Raw genomic sequence first — 17,580 nt, 5'->3', positions numbered from 1 at the left:
TAAGATTTGAGTGATTTTGCTCAATGAAAACATCTGAATCTCAATTGTAAAGGAGACAAGATGCAACCACGACAACAAAATTAAGAGATTTAAGCGTTTGAACAGGAGCTCACACATCTGAAAGACGGCAACAAGCGTGGATGGCATCATTTGACCTAACCGAATCCTCTTTAGCTGATTTCTGAACGCCTACCACGTCCATGACCTTGCTTTATTGCATGTGTGCCGTTTCAACACTGGGGTGTAAAAATGAGCTCACATTTAGGTGAGGAGTCATGGAAACTTGCTGCTACGCCAGTGCTTTGAAAACTCAGTAACACTTTAGAAATGACCAGTTTAAAACCTCTGAAGAATCAAACCAACACAAGGGTATTTAACAAGAAACAAGCAAATGCAGAAACACTACAGGAAAAACAATTTATTGGAATGACATTTTTTGGACTTTTAGAATAAGATCATTGTGGTTTATTCTGACTCAGGCTGTCACAAAAGACATAAAACAACTAGGGCAGTACAGAAATAGTTATTTCCTCTTTGAAACACATCATCTGTTTAGACATTTCGTTAAAGAACCTGCTTTATACCGTAATTGTAATCCAAACACTACATATCGGACAGTTATCTGACAATAGCATATCAAAAGGTGCATTAATATTTAAAATCTGTCTATCTATTAGGGATGTACCAAAATGAAAATTCTTGGCCAAAAATAGAAACACCAAAATAAATGACTGATTATGCAAATTATTATCCACATTGCATTTATGGCTCTGAGTGAGTATTAACCTCACAAAAATTAAAACGTTGCAATTGTATGAATTCATATTAATGCTTCAAAGAATATATTTCAAAATATTCAAAACATTTATTTAGCACTGACATTCCAACAATGCACAATATACAGTTAAAACAAATAAAGCATTTAACTTGTCCCACTCATACATTAAATAATATATTTAAATTAATAGATAAGCAAATACCGGTAATAAATGCAATTTTCTGGACAAGGAAGCGGTGCTGGCTCGTACGCATTTATGGTAGGAAGAGCGTATAAAACGTACAATAAGCTTTTAAATGTAAGATATCTTAGCCAGTTTTTAATAGTAGTAAATAATAAACTGCATAAAGTTGTCAAATCACCACGTTAGGTTTGTTCAGGACTCTGAGGCTGATGGAGAAGCTCACGTAAGGAGAACTAACAGACGGAACATCAGAACAGCGGTGCACTCTATTGCCCAGAAAATGTGGTACCTAAATCTCCTATTTAAAGGAGCATAGGTGCAGGATTTGTGAAAAAACAAAACATTAATTGTAAGTCTTTAAATACTAATGGGTGATGAAGTGTTCAAAACCAAAAAGAATTGAGACGTCTTTGGTTCTTCACAACACATTTGTTCACCTTTATTTTGTAACCTACATGAATGAAAAAAATCAAATTATTCAAATGCATGTTCATGCAGTTATCGGCTCAGAGCAGAGAGAGAACATGCACCAGCTGCTTCATTGCACTGTCACCTCCAATTCAATGGCATCAAATGAAATTTCTCCAGCATTTTCAATTTTACTGTTCTAAGCAGTACTGGAGCCCCCCAGGGAAGTGTCAGTTCACCATTTTTTTCACATTGTACACAAATGGGTATGTTAGTTCATAGCCAGACCAGTACATTGTTAAATTCTCAGATGACACAGCTATTTTAAGTCTGTTAAAAACTAAGACCGATTGAACCAGCCACAAATTGGGAGTGGACAGGTTTGTGAACTGGTGCGACGCTCACCAACTGCAGATCAACTGGAGTGAAAAAATAGAGATGCTGGTGGATCCCAGGCCTATATGGGGACCACAGCCCAGTAGCTACACATGGCTGTAACAATGAGCAGGTGAACACCTACAAACATCTAGGGGTTCACATTAACATTGATTTAAGATGGCACACGCAAGTAGAAAGTGTTTGTGCCAGTATCCACCAGAGGACAAGAAGTTAGATCAGGTCCAAAAAATCCAGCCCGAACCGACCCGGGCCCATGGGCATAAAGCCCTACCCAACCCGCGCTTGACCCATTAAATTAAATTGTAGGCCCGAGCCCGAAGCAAACCAGCCGTAAATTATTTTTTTATTGAACGTATTGCTGCCAGATAATTAGTAGCGCGGCGCACACACGCACTGCAGCTCTGCCCAAAAGGTATTATAATGATGTGACTCAAGCCGTTATCACAGGTTTAAAGGCTTTAATGGAGGTCGTAGTAACACGCCAAAAATAACCAAACACACAAAGAATCGTCTTACACCGTCATACACTCACACTACCGTGGGAACAGAATTGTTCACTCTTTTCACCGCTTACGCCCGCCCTTTCCCCAGCCTCCCAGCCAATCAACACTCAGAACACATGTAAACAAAGACACACATTGGCAGAGAAAGCTGCATGTAACCATGATGCCCTCTCGGCCATGGGAAACCTCAGCATCAGTTAACCACTGAATACACACAAGTGGACCATAAACAGAAGACTGATTGTTAACTACGGTAACGCCATCCAGGCTTCCCATTTCCTTGGTCGCACTATCCGAGCTTCAAAATAATGCTGCGCATCTATTCTAGCATGAACGGTAAAGGCTTGTTGGGGATGATGATGGATTCAGGAACAACTTGTAAAACTCATATAATAATACAATAATGTAATATAATACATTTCATTGTTGTATAAAGAATACCATCATGTTTTTGTGTGTTTAGTTTTCGATTTAAACTTACTTTACTAAAAAATAAGTGTTTTTTGTTTCTTTTTTTAAGGATCTTTAAAATAATTAATATAGATCTCGGCAGCAAAGGGGCCAATATTAAAAATGATTTACCATGCTTGAGATATTTCGATATGCTGCCATTGAACTCTGACATCAGAATTTTTAACATTGGAAATGCAGCACAGTCGGGTTATTATTCACTGAGTGGGCCTCAATTTTTTTTTTATTTCTTAAACACAGGAGTCAGATCTGATCACCAACAAGGATCCACTAAGAATGGGCAAGTTGTTTTTGCAAGAGAACTGATAGGTCAGGAGGAAGGACTCAGATCTTATCCACATCTTAACCTGCTGCCGACCTGGTTAGCCGAGCAGCCTGTTACCATGGTGATTTACCCCGATAAGAAGTTTACCAACGTCATAGCCCAGCACACATGGAATAAATAGAAGTTAGTGCAATAAGAGAAAATCCAACTTCGTAGTGCAGGCCCAAATAACAGAAAAAATGCCCAAGACATCAAAAATACAGAAATACTCATGAATAGAGAAAACTAAAATTCGGAAAAATACCCAAAATGCCAACACACAAAAAATAAAAACACAAAGACTCATAAAATACAAAAAATGTGAGCAGAAATTCCCAAAATGACAGATAAATACACAAAATGACTCCAAAAGCACATAAAATGACTAAAAACGCAAATAACATGAACAAAACTAAACAAAAAGGCAACAAAGACAAAATCCTCTGTTTTTTTCCTGTATCAATGCTCAGATAGGTCATTATTCTTTATACTGGCACGACTGTTGACAATGTAGCCCTTAGATCAGATAATCACATTTTTGTGGCCCTGCTGTGATAAGAGTTGCCCATACCTGGTATGTACCAACCATCAAGTAAGGTTTATATACAGGAAGTTGATGGTAGAAGAAAAATGGGACAAACAAGTGTAAAGATTTGAGCGTGCCTACCAATGGCTTTCTAATTAATTTGTAAAATTCCAAAGGAGCAGCCAGGGCATCTGTGCAGCTCCACCAAATCTACCAATAGTGGCAATGAGACCATCTGAAGTCAACCACAGAGAATTAGGAGAAATTGGCCTGATATGATTTTTTTTTTACATCCCGTTTTTGGCTAGGTGTGGGTGTGTTCGAAAGACAAGACATCCCACTAATTTCAAAACTTTCACATCTATGTTGGATGAGTTTGAAAAAATCTTACTTAAGAAAACTCCATTTTGCATGGGTAGAAATTGTTAAGTGACTGCCTGTTGCAACCATTAGGGGCTTATTTTTTTCATCAGTTTCACAAAAGAGAAATCAACCTTCCAAAGAGGAAACTGTATTTATTGTTTTGACTGGCTACTTACTTTGAAAAAGTAGTTATAAAGACAATCTCAACCTTGTCAAAATGATTCAGGTTTTGATTAAATTGTGCATGAGGGTGGCAACCAAATTTGTAATCAAATTGCTGGGGTTACCCAGAGTTCCAACAGAGAACTGTCCAAGATGCGATGATGGGATGAATTTGGGTGTGTGGCAAGCTAAATATGCCTATTCGCCACAGCACGCCCTCGTCTGTGACCGAGCGTCATTGAGCGTGACAATTTTTCACTGACTTGTGCCATTTTTCAAACTGCGTCATACATGGCATTGAAATGTGAGGAACTCTGTCATGAATAAAAATTCCTGGCATTCGTAACATGTCTGGGCTCTGTGTAACCCCAGCACAATACCCAATAAACTAAATAAGAGTTTCTGACACTAACCTTGACTTGTGAGCTGACCATGCCCAGCTCCACCTCATTGTTGAGGGGATGGGCATTGGACTTGCAGAGGCATAATAAGCTGGTTTTGATGCGAATGACCAGATAGTAGAATGACTTGGGGCTGGGAACCAGGTTGAAGGGGGCAGGTAATGTCCGTCCCTCATCAAAGTACGAGAGCCACAGCTTCGCTCGAGCAAACTTCCACTCTACATCAGCATCCTCCTGCAAACACAAAGTGGATCTGCTCACCAATGAGGACCAAGAATTCACACAGAATCCTGTAAAACACAGTTCCCAGCTGACCTTTAGCTTATGGACAAACCAAATGTGGTATTAATGGGCAAACTCAAAAGCACTAGAGAACACTATTATGACAAGAAAGATGTCAAAAAAAAATTCAACCTTTGCTGTTTTTAGGAGGGATTTGAGTGTCCTCCCTTAATGTAGGTTATTTCTTTGTCTACGTCCCGAACCGAAATGAAGCATATTTTTTTAATAAGCCAGAAACCATTACGGCCCACCACTATTCAAATCTGTACATGCACACAGCTCTTCACGCCTTTTTTCAAGAACGAGTCCTTTATACGATTTGCCAGACCAGCCTTCAATTGTCATCTTCAGCATCCATTTGCACTTCTTTCTTGTGCTAATCGAAACATATCAACTGACCGATCATTTACCACACAGCGCCCAAGCCTCTCATATCGTTATTAAAAAGGATGCAAATTACTTCCAAGTCTTGAAAGTGTGAATGATCATTGTACCATGATCAGCATCACTGATTCAGATAACTGCCAATATCTGGCAAAGGGAATATTTGTTGCTTGGCAGAGGTTAGGGTTCTGAAGGTTTTTGTTTCAAACATTATTTCCTTAGAATGAGTTCAGTTAACAATGTGGACAAAGGCTTTGTTAGAATATGGCATGCAGTTAACACATTTTGGAACCTGTTAAGGGAAAACCGATGAGTATTGAAGGGGAGGTTTCTTTAATGGCAACAATGTCTTGACTTCAAACGAACCGTTGACAACAAAGGTCGAATAGCAAAATACACTATAACACTTACGCTTTCTAAAGATCAACAAGTAAGATGGAATTAACCCGTTTGATGGAAAAAGACATGAAACAGAACACAAGTTTAAGTCCTTCCTTCATTTATAGACTGTCTCTGTGTTTACCTCAATTTCCTGGTATGAGCTGTTAATCATGGCAATAAGCATGTTGAGCAGAACCACGACCATGGTGACGTTGTAGACGCCGTACAGCACATATCCGATGTTCTCAATGAACTTGTGGTCATACTTCAGCACCACGGAGATCACCTCAGAAAGGCCAAAGATCGACCAGAAGAGAGTCTTAAAACTTTCCTCCACCCTGTAGTGAAGAAGATGATAGATGACAGTAGCTATAGAGTTTCCTCATTCATACATATGCAAACACATGGACAGACTTATTTTCATGGCAGTTTATGAAACACTGAAATACATGATGAGTCAATAAGACAAATATGAAAAAGACTTGTAAATGATCAGTTAACATAAACAACAACTTCCTGTAAGTTTTAACAGTGAGGATGCCTCCTGCATCTAACCCTAACCCTCATCCATACTGTTAAGTGTCTGTTTTAGTTAGTGGTGGGACTAGATTAAAAAATCTATTTAATTCGAGACTTTGTAATAAATTAATCTCAATTAATTGCCACACAATATTTGACACGAGAAGCAGTTTTTCAATTTGAATTCATTTTGTTATATGACTGAATCAAACAAAATAAATGAGCTGAAACAACAAAATTGTGTTTTTTTTTAGTTTCATCAATGAGTGCAGTATGAGTCATGTCTGCTGGAAAGGCTCACGAGCAGAGCAAAGCGCTCTGATATCAGTAATGAGACGGACTGGCCTATAATCCATTTCTCACAGCGCAGCCTCGACTTCAACTCCCTCGTCTGTCCAGACGCACAAGTAGACATCTGTTAAAGGCAAAAGTAACACCAAATCAAAAGCCTAGTTTCATGTTGAACTGGACAATCGATTGTCTTTGGTAACTGGGAAAAGAGGAATGCTGTTAGCAAGTATCTTGGTCTTTAGCTTTTAAAGTTAGAAACTCAAGTCAAAACCTTGGTGTTCTGATTGACTCAGATCTTACATTCGGCAGTCAGATCAAATCTATCACAAAAACAGCCTTCTACCACCTAAAGAACATCTCCAGAGTGAAAGGTTCCATGACTCAGAAAGATCGGGAGAAACTGGTCCATGCTTTTATCTCCAGCAGACTGGACTATTGTAATGGTCTTCTGACAGAAATTCCCCGAACATAATAAACATGTTTTCAATGTGTTCCGTCTGGATGTAATTTGTTTTTTAATGACCACTTTTTACAGATTTCTGCACATGCAAGCTAAAGACATGTTTCTGTGTTTTGCAAAACAAAAAATAGACAATGAAGTTATTCTGAATTTGTCATGTTTACCCTTTTATAAAAGTCCAGTCTATATCACTGCTTCTGGTTTCACCAGCCAACGAGCATGTTTCGACTTCCCCACCTCCCAGTGATGTCAGTGTGTTTGGGTTGTGAGTGATTAGCTCACTCCTGTTTGGCACTTAGGTGTGGCCAAAATTCCTAATCAAGCCTCCCTCATTATTTAGCTAATTGTTTAGACACAGAATGGCTGCTGTTTCAGTGCTGTCTCATCTCTTCACTCTTGCCCCCATCCAGTTTTATTTTCGCTGTTTCCAGTTTTCCCCATGCCTGTATACTTTCTGAATTAATCAGGTTTTTGGGGGAATTTTTTAGTTTAATTAAATGGACAATCACTGTCATACTCCTGCCTCTGCCTCCTTCTCTGCAGCTGGGTCCTCCAACACACACCTAGCCAGCCCCTGACAGAATGAAACAGCCATGCAGAGACCCAGCAGATGGATGCTCCTCAGATACCCGCTTCCTCACCATCCTTCCAGAGGCAGAAGTGCCTGAGGTTTGTTTAACTTTGGATTGCCTGGAGCAGGAATTTAGAGAGGTTTAGACTGAGTTAAACTTGGTACTTGCCATTGTTTTTTGTTTGTTTTTTTTTGGGGGGGGGGGGGGGGGGGGGGGGTTTACACATTTTTTCACATCCTGAATTAAGCATACCCAATAGATCTCAGAAGCTAAGCTGGTCTGAACCTGGTTAGTAGTTGGATGGGAGACCACTGAGAAATTCCAGGGGCCATAGTGGTAAATGGTAAATGGACTTGATTTTATATAGCGCTTTATCACCACACTGAAGCAGTCTCAAAGCGCTTTACATATCAGCTCATTCACCCAATCACTCTCACGTTCACACACCAGTGGGACAGGACTGCCATGCAAGGCGCTAGTCGACCACTGGGAGCAACTTAGGGTTCAATGTCTTGCCCAAGGACACTTCGACACATAGTCAGGTACTGGGATCGAACCCCCAACCTCTCGATCAAAAGACGACCCACTACCACCTGAGCCACGGTCGGTAGTGGGGTTGCAGTCGCCCTTGTGATATCTGTGTCCTTGGGCAAGACACTTCACCCAGATTGCTTAGTATGAATGTAGTGTGTGAGTGAGTGTTGGTGGTGGCCGGAGGGGCCGATGGCGCACCATGGCAGCCTCACATCTATCAGTCTGCCACATGGCAGCTGTGGCAACAATAGTAGCTTACCACCACTAAGTGTGGAGTGAAAGAATAATGCCTTAATTCTGCAAAGTGCTTTGAGTGTCTATGATAAAATGCTATATAAAATCCAATGCATTATTATTTTTCAGTGATACAGGATAGGGATAGATTATTTATCTGGTCTACTCTTGCTCAGTCTAGCTTTCCTGATCCTGCTGGCACTCAGGCTTGATCTCTGGTTTCCACTGGCTTTTAGACGTCTGGCATTGGCTTCATACAAACACAACTTACTGTAATTCTGTCTCATTTATCACCATAGTGCCCCCTGGTGGTCGCAGATGCTCTATTAGAGTGGCAGATTTCACTTTGGTGCAAACATTAAATTACTTTTCATTTCCTAAATAGCAGTAAAAATAAATGTGCAAAAAAGAATGTCAGAATGTGACAACCATCTTTTGCACATTCCACCCCCTTTTCTGAACTCTCCACCATGTAAGCCTGCTCATCAGATTGCCTAATTGTGGCTTTAACTCACTAAGACCCCAGTGCTGAGGCTCAGCAGAGAAGCTATTGTATGCATTGCAAAAATGTGTGGGGAAAGCAGAGCAGTTGCGCTGGAAGTCTGATCAAACACCGTTATTCATGAAACGTGTGTGAATTTGGAACTTGGAAATTAACCAAACATGTGATGTGAATGAGTTGAATCACATTTATTCTAGAAAATGTATTATTCCTTTAGGGCAACATGTTAATGATTAATGATTTTCAGTTCCTTTGATGCAGTGGTTCTCAAACATGGTTATGTGTATCACATAACCGGGGACATTAAGGATTTCCAGAGGGTAAGATAAAGGTAATGGCATTGTGCTGCATGTGATACAATTATAAAAATGTGAGGAAATGAAAGCTTTAATAGACTCAGTGTGCATCATTAATGACACATGCCTGCAGATCAGTAGATAACATCAAATTACTGCTTTTCTTGAGCAATTATCCATTTTCCCATTTTTTTTTTTTTTTTTTAAAGTGACAACATATATTTAACTGTTCATCATTTATTGAGGCTTATGCTTTTCAAATAAGCAAATAAAAAACAAATTCTTGTTTTTTTGTCCAATAAAAGGTAATGTGTGAACATGTCACTGTGTGGATCTGATCTGACGCTGACAGGAAAGAGAATATTTAGACATTGATGGAAATCCTTTCATTTACCGATGACATCCTATAGGAAAGATATAGATCAGATAGAACTGATCTATATCAGCTGATGAAGCCTGTCTTCGTATGAGCGGACGGGTGAAGTAATTAATTAATTAATTTATACGCTATAGTGAGGCTGACCGCATCAGCAGGAACATACTACAGACTGTGAAACAATGTGCTCTCATCCCAGTGTGTGTGATAAATAGGTCTACTTGAATAGAAAAATGTGCTTATCATCCAATGGATCAATATCATAAATAATCTCATGCTTTTACTCATTAACAGTGTCACAGCTTCCTGCCTGTGTTCTTTCATTCCTGCCTTTTCTGTAACAACAGTGTTGTATTTGCTCTGAATTATAGATTTTAATTATTCATAATTTGAAACTTAAGCAACTCCTAACCTGGTCGGGAGCAAGTGATGAAGTGGATTGGATCTTTGCTTTCATCATGGTTTTAAATTCATTATATTTGTTTAAGATCATAAGCTGTTCCTCCTGTAAAGACGCTCGCTCTGCCAGGTTCTCCATTGATTGGTCAGACGCTGCCATCTCCACCCCTTTTATGTGAACGTACACGTACTCAGGATGAAAACACTGGCTTAAATTAGCGTGTTGTGATCGAGATCCGTAGGACAGCTTCTCTCTGAAGGGGAAGCGGAGATTAATCCAGGATATAAATATCTAGATTCGTAGCATACCCCCCAAGAGTAGAGGCAGAGCAAATAAATGTTTGGCTGAGACGAGTTGACGCTGCTGACTTTTATCTTCACACACCATGCAACACTTCAATTTCAATATTGAAAACCAGCCACCATGAACTCTTTTGATATTGGAGGCTGTGCTATCTATTCTCCACCCTCCAACCTAAAAAAAACCCCTCTTGTCTGGGGCTAACAGATGCTGATATTGAGTTCTGAGTAGTGCCAGTTTGTAATATGTGGAATGATGCTCTGCCTACGGGAGTCATTCTCGCTTTAGGGATAACTTTCTAATTTCTGCAACTTTTATTTGCTATTCTAAAACCTTCAAATGATTCATGACATTCATTAGGACACGTCAATCTTTAACCTCTGTATTTACACTCACTGAATAAGCTTTTAAAGTTTTCATTTAATTTTATTGAGCCATTAGCTCCTGAATTATTGCAGGAGCTATTCTGCCTGGGGTCTCCTTCACTTTAATTATAAATATTACATTAAAAAGCCACCTACGCACACACAAGTGGAAGCTCAATGTGAAACTAAATAAAAACACATCACATAAAACCAAATGAACTGCCAATGAACAGAGGGAATGACCAATCAATGAAAACAAAGTCATTCAATCACATTGAACACACTATGACAAATGGCCTCAAAACCATGGCAGTGGTTGCCTAGTGGTTAAGGAAGCAGGCTTGTAATTGGAGGGTCACCTGTTTGAATCTCACCTGGGCCATCACTGTGGGATGTTGCACAAGCGCTACACTGTGGCAGCCCCACTGCTACCCCTCGGGGAAAATGGGTTAAATACAGAGAAAGAATCTCACTACCGTGATTAAAAAGGATACATTATTATCTAATTTTGTGTGTATGAATGCAATCATCCTGGACCTTTTATTTATTTCCACCAAGCAGGTAATATTTTCACCGGCGATCAATTATTTGTTTGATCGTCTGTTAGCAGGATTACACCAAAAAAATATGAATGGATTTTAATAAAATTAGAACCAAAGATAGACCGTACGCCGTAAGATTCCATCACATTTTGGATGGTATGAATAAAATGATTCTAGATCAGTTTCAAGAATTTAAAAATCACTCTCTTTCATCATTGGGGAATTTTCTAAATTTCATATCTGTTTGTATTTGACCAATCTTTATTAAATATGACTCAGTTATGTGAAGTTGGTTCCTCAATTACCCCTTTTTATCTGGACCTGTTTATTCAGTCGATGCATTTCACCCCTGTAGTGCTGGTCTTTGGTAGTTTCAGAGGAATCTTTTGTGCTCCCTTCTGTTGCAACCTGACATTTTACTTTCAGACTCAAAAAAAGTGTATTAATCAATAACTGCATACTTAGGCCTATATGCATTTTAATCAGTAGGTTGCCCGCATATTTATTTATTTATTTTCTTCCTATTTTGTGGGCGCTTCTTGTTTTGGATTCATTTTGCAATTTTTTGCTTGTCATCTTGTATGTTTTATGGAGTCATTTTACTTATTACTATTCTTGTTTTGCATATTTTTATGTTTTTTTTTGTTGTCATTACCTCTGCCAAGAGGATAATATTTTCACCAGTTTGTTTTTTTGTTTCTATTTCTGTTCTGGATTATGCCAAAAGTATTCAACAGATTTTAACTAAATCTTCATCAAAGAAAACCTTATGCTTTGGAAGACTGCATCAAAATTTAAAGGGGATCTGGTTGAATATAATGATTCTGGATTAGTTTCAATAATAGAAAAATCCCCTTCCCTAATAATTGTTGAAATTTCAATCTCAGTTTTTAATTTCATCACTATTATTCAACAGCCTGATTGTCAGGATCTAATCTTTTAATGAACCCAGAAAACGACATCACTGAAGTGATCAAGAGATGGTTTATGACCATCTGAGGATTTATCTATAACACGTGTCAAACTCGAGGCCCGGGGGCCAAATCCAGCCCTTCAGTGCATCCCTCCCTCCAAGATCCTCTGTAGCAGCCAGGTATCATGTGCCACTGTCATGTGTCATTGTCCTCATCTTAATTCTATGTGTGTGTGTGTGGGTTTGTGTTAGTGTTGTTGGGGTTTCTTATGGATTGTTTGCGTGGGATATTTTTGTTGCATGTAAGGTTTTAATGTTGTAAAGAACTTGGAATTATATTGTATATATGAAAAGCACTCTATAAATAAAGTTTGATTTGATCCGATTCGGCCATGCACTGGAGAAAGTGAAAATTACAAGAGAAAACATGAATCATTGTGTAAATTAATAAATAATTCAGTTGTAAATTTTTGTTTTTGTTTTTTTCTCTCTCTCTCGTCATATGCTGTCAAAGGTCAACACTACAAGAAGTGCAATCTTTTTAAGAAAGCAGTGCATGTTTTATTTATTTTATTGGATCATTGTGACCATCACCAGCCCTCCCTAAGGAAGGGTAAGAATCACTTTATTTTAGGGAGGATAGAAAAAGAGAGGGCAGGGCTGAAAGAATTTTCCCAAATCTATGCATTTTTTTCTTAAACTACTCCACAAAATCTCCCTAAATCAAATACAAATTGGTCAAAAAATAAACATATCAAAATACATGTAAGTATCTGTCACTTATTGCTCATATACTGTTGATGTCTTCCATACTTTGTCTAATTTATAACTGGAAGTGCAAACTTGGGCACATTAATTTTGAAAGTGTTTGTTTTCCCACCTAAAACCTGCGGTCCATTTGAAATTGAACTGGTCCGTATTTGGCCCTTGAGTTAAATTGAGTTTGACACCCCTGATCTATAACATAGCAGCAATAGGAAGGCAGGGTATAAGAGCTTATACTTTAGAAAAGGTGGAATTCTGCTGCATTTGCAGACCAATTTTCAGTTGTAGAGCTATTCATACAATTACAGTGTGTGCTAACTACTACTACCTACAGCACGGTGCGTATGATGGTAAAAAGTGATCACTCGTACTCATGTACACACGTGCCCTTGTGAACTCACGTGGTGAAAGCAGGATTGTACTTTGCTCCCAGGTAGTACGAGTACAGGTTGAACATGCCAATCATGAAGGCCACGAACACCATGATGAAGATGACCATGAACTTGAAGATATCTTTGACGGTACGTCCCAGTGAGATCTGCAGTGGGCCGAAGCTCTCATTAGCTGGCAGGATGTAGGCGATGCGTGAGAAACTGAGGACGACGGCGATGGCGTAAAGTCCCTCAGAGATAATCTGAGGGTCAGACGGTCGCCACTTGATCCTGGCTGAGGGGTGAGGAAAGATGTATTAGAAAAAGGACTAAAGATGGAAATTAGCTGTTGGCTAAAATCTTGCATATTTACATGTACAGTATATGTACATTAATATGTATTGTCCCTACTTTAAATAAAAGAAAAACAAACTAAAAAAAATAATTAAGATAAACAAGGGTCTTTAAGATATAATACAGGCATTTTAAAGAAATCAACCATATTGGTCACCTGTTTGTGTCAAACAGGTGACCAATATGGTTTAAGACAGTGGTTCTCAAACTTGTTTTGCTCAAATACCTCCTTTCTATTACTTTTGAATGCAAGTCCAACTACAACATTTTGATGGACATAATGATGGAATTAATGAGTTTTCTAAATAAGGAATGAAAGGGTATTTAGTTATTTAGTGCTTCCTGATTAGATTTATTTCTAAGACTTTTGTATTTTCACTTCATGTTCAAATCCAGATAATTTCTATCATCATTTTGTGTGTGGTTTTTTTTGTTTGTCTGTTCTTTTTATTATTTTGCATATTTTTTCTTATTTTGTGTGCTTTTGTGAGTTGCTGGGTAATATTCAGTATTAGCATTTTTAACTAAAAATAAACTTTAAACAACCCTATATTTGAAATGCTGTCATTTGTTTATTTTCCTCTCTCGCTTTCTCTCTCAAGTACCCCCTGTAGTGCCATCACATACCCCTAGGTATACACATCGTACCCCCATTTGAAAAACACTGGTTTAAGATATAGCAGCGTAGGAACTGTTCAATCTACAGCAGGTATAGTCCATTTATATTGTTTCAATTCTTTAATAAAGAAATGAATAAAAATGAGATGTTATTGCCAACATGAACAACAGATGGCTACTAAATAGCAATTTTTATGGTTTAAAACGGAGCATAATACTGCAAATTGCACAGATGGGACCAAGCAAAATCTGGCATTGCTGTTCGGCATGAAAAGAAGTGACCAAGTCAAGTAAACAGCTGCTATATTTCTATGGTAGTAATACGAAAAAGCCAGGCTTTGCAGTTTGCGAACAGTGATTGGGCATGAAGGGCCTATGCTACGACGCTAGATAATATAATCCTGAATATAGCTCCTTGAGCGGGCTTCACCTAACCAAACTAACCTAACCAGCTGTCCTATGAATCTAGATTAAAACTCACTAAGTTAAGCGAGTTGATTTTAGCCAGGCTACGTGCGCACTCTTGTGAAAGAGGAGGAGATTACAGCATCAGACCAATCATAATCCCAGAGAAACTGTGGAGAACAATTTATGTCACAATTGTGGAAAGATTTTTTAAAAATATGAAGAACTAAAATCTATAATTCACACCAAAAACAACATTGTTGCTGCAGTAAAAGCAGGAAGGAAGGAATGCAGGAATTAATGAGTGTTAATACTTCCATTAGTGAGATTGTAAATGGAGAATAAACAGACACTCTGATCAGTTTCACTTTCTCTTTTACCGTGTCTGTGGTTCTGATGCTGCCTTCATACAGATCAGCCTAAATTGTATTTATTTATATTATCTTACAGGACTGAGGCTCTTTGCATCAACCCAGTATACATGAATTAATTAATTAATGAACCAGTCTAAAAGTGCCCAATGCACGCAGGCTTTATCAGCAGACATATTTTACTTATTTTACTTTATCAGTCCATCAGATAAAAATCTATATCAGATGTCATCGATAAATGAAATGATAAATATTCTCTCTTCTGTCAGTGTCACATCAGATCCAAACAGAGACGTGTTCACAAATCACCTTTTACTTGACAGGTCATTTTCTCAGAGAACTGATTGGTCAAGAGGCGGGACTTTAGTACTTGCTCAGATCTTATCCAGGACAAAACCTAGTACCGACCAGGTTGGGTGTTCAGTCTAGGTTACCATGGTGATTAAGCTCCGTTAGACGTTAGCCAACTTTGTAGTCCAGCACACACTGATTAAATCCCGGAAGTTAGCGTGGTAAGAGGAAATCTAGCATCATAGTATAGGCCCCAAATCATCAGTTCTCTCTGCTAACACAGAACACTTTTTGATTAAATTGCTCACTAACCAAGTAAACATCATTTGTCAGCAGTAGATGTATTTTAGAAGTGCAAACTCAGGTGTTTGGAATATGTGACTGGATGAAATAGCAGATTATTTGGATGACAGAAAACGGGAGGTCGATGGAAAACAGAAAACTGTTTAACGCGTATGATTATGATTAAAAACCTGAGATTAAAAAAAAAAAAAAAAAAACACACACCACTTTTTCTGCAAGCCTGAGAAAGGCATTACCGCTGACACTACAAAAGCTGCCTCTCCCATCTAATTTACTGTTGCATCATGGGAAAGTCAAACCACCAGATGGCAGCACTGAAGAATATTCCATTCCAAGCTACTGAGAGGAATTAACACCAGGACAATGAGGCCTGAATTTGGACTGAGAGTGTTTCAGATGCTTTTATTAACTCATGCTTTTGGGTTTGTCTGCATCCATTAGTCAGGGAAATATTGTCATTTTGTTCAGCACATGAACTCATGGTTGGGCTTTCCAGTATTACTAGGATCAAATACTACAGTCGTGTTGCTACTGATGTACTAATCACAGGGTTGGGGTCAATTATAATTGGAATTGCGCAATTGATTACAATTATGGCATAGTTGTAATTGTTATTGATAAAAATCATTGCTAATATAATGATCACATTTTCTTTTTTTAATGTAATTGAATTCAGATAATTAACTTTTTAATTGTAATTGGCACGGATATTCTATAAAAACTGTCTTTTATGAGTTAATTCAACAAAAACCTGGGGAACCATATTGAAGTTCTATGGTTTACATATACATAGTTAACAATTATTAAAATATGTTTCATATCAAGTTTTTCCACTGCCCGTCAGTTCCTAGATGAAATCTAGGCGTATACTGACAGAAGAAAGGCTCAGATGCCCACACCAAAAACATTAATACCAATATTAATAATAATAAGATTAGGAAACCTAACAAGGTAACCAAGAGATAAAAACAAATTAGATGATAGATAATATTTTTTAGTGTATTTTACAGCTAATTACAGACATGAGTCAAAGTGACCAGTTATCATAAGAGACGCTAACAAAAAGCTAACACAAGAGGAAGAATATGTTTTATGGGGTTATTTATTTCAGGTTGTAATTGTAATTAATTGCAATTTAACTTTAGTAATTGAGAACATAGTTGCAATTGACTTTCAGGGGAAAATAATAATTGTAATTTTAGTTGTAATTGGAAAAAATGGCGGTCACCCTAATCGTAACTGAGTTGTAATTGAACAATTTAATAATAATAATATTTTAAGACGTAAATGTATTTGAAAAATGTAATTGACCGCAACTCTGATTAATCATACTAATGTATGTGCACAAGCATTGGTCAAACTTTACAGTTATATCAGTGTGACTGTTACAAAATGACAACTAGATCCTGTTAGATTAAAGTGAACGCATTTACAGTTTTAAACAAACATTATTTTACTTTAGAAATCTTTGCTAGTGATTGATGAAGCTCTGTTATCATTCGGCCACATTTTAGAAACTTCCTATTTATTGGAGCTTGTCAAATGCACTTTGACTGCAAACGTAATTAGGCAGATTGAATTTGAAAAGAATTGAATTTCTTGTCACTAAACTGCTGCTTTGTGCCAGTTGACAATTACTTATAGCGCCAATAGTTTCCATCTATAAACATCTGCATTGTAAATTATATCAGCTGTTTTCAGGAGGTCGGGATTCTCTGCTGGCCCTGAAGGAGTAGAGTCAATAAGCATCAATAACATGAGCTAACTAAATGGTCTTCAAGCTACATCAATGTTTAGCACAAAGCTGTGGAGAACTCTCTGGAGATAAGCTTTTTCCACAGCTACCAGAACTGTAAAAATGGCAGCTTATTATCAAATCAAATAATCAGAAGCTATACATTTACAACAAACCCCTCCCGACAAATTCAGGTGATTACTTTTTGCACATAGCATCATAGAAGTTATGTTTTTGCCGGCATTATCTTATTTATTCATTTATTTGTCTGAGAACTATCCAACTCGAAAAATAGTTTCTATGGATGATCCAGATCAATATCCTGAATATTAGGGATTTAACGATTAATCGTAAGGCAGTTAAAAATCGATTCATAGGGGTCACGGTTGATATCGATTTTCTGACAATTGAATCGCAGTACTTTTTTTAACCAGCAGAGGGCGCTATCCGGAAGTGTTGGCGGCGGGCGGAGTCTGCTAATACTTTCTTTCTGGCCGCCTTCTACTCTTAAATATGT

General features: G+C 38.0%; 1 protein-coding gene across 1 annotated transcript in view; it reads right to left on the bottom strand.

Annotated features, from left to right (window-relative positions):
• LOC114470965 (short transient receptor potential channel 7-like) overlaps nucleotides 1–17,580 on the bottom strand; it is a 60,447-nt gene that overhangs the window by 6,718 nt on the left and 36,149 nt on the right. Inside the window, exons 7-9 of the mRNA XM_028459418.1 lie at nucleotides 13,017–13,281; nucleotides 5,689–5,884; nucleotides 4,512–4,733 (exon numbers count right to left, since the gene is read on the bottom strand). Coding sequence (XP_028315219.1) covers nucleotides 4,512–4,733; nucleotides 5,689–5,884; nucleotides 13,017–13,281 — 683 coding nt within the window. The remainder of the gene's footprint in view (nucleotides 1–4,511; nucleotides 4,734–5,688; nucleotides 5,885–13,016; nucleotides 13,282–17,580) is intronic.

This window comes from Gouania willdenowi, chromosome 10 (genome assembly GCF_900634775.1).
Source record: "Gouania willdenowi chromosome 10, fGouWil2.1, whole genome shotgun sequence".
Taxonomy (NCBI): domain Eukaryota; kingdom Metazoa; phylum Chordata; class Actinopteri; order Blenniiformes; family Gobiesocidae; genus Gouania; species Gouania willdenowi.
Note: the sequence above shows the minus strand (reverse complement) of the source record. Positions and strands in the feature narration are given on the sequence as shown.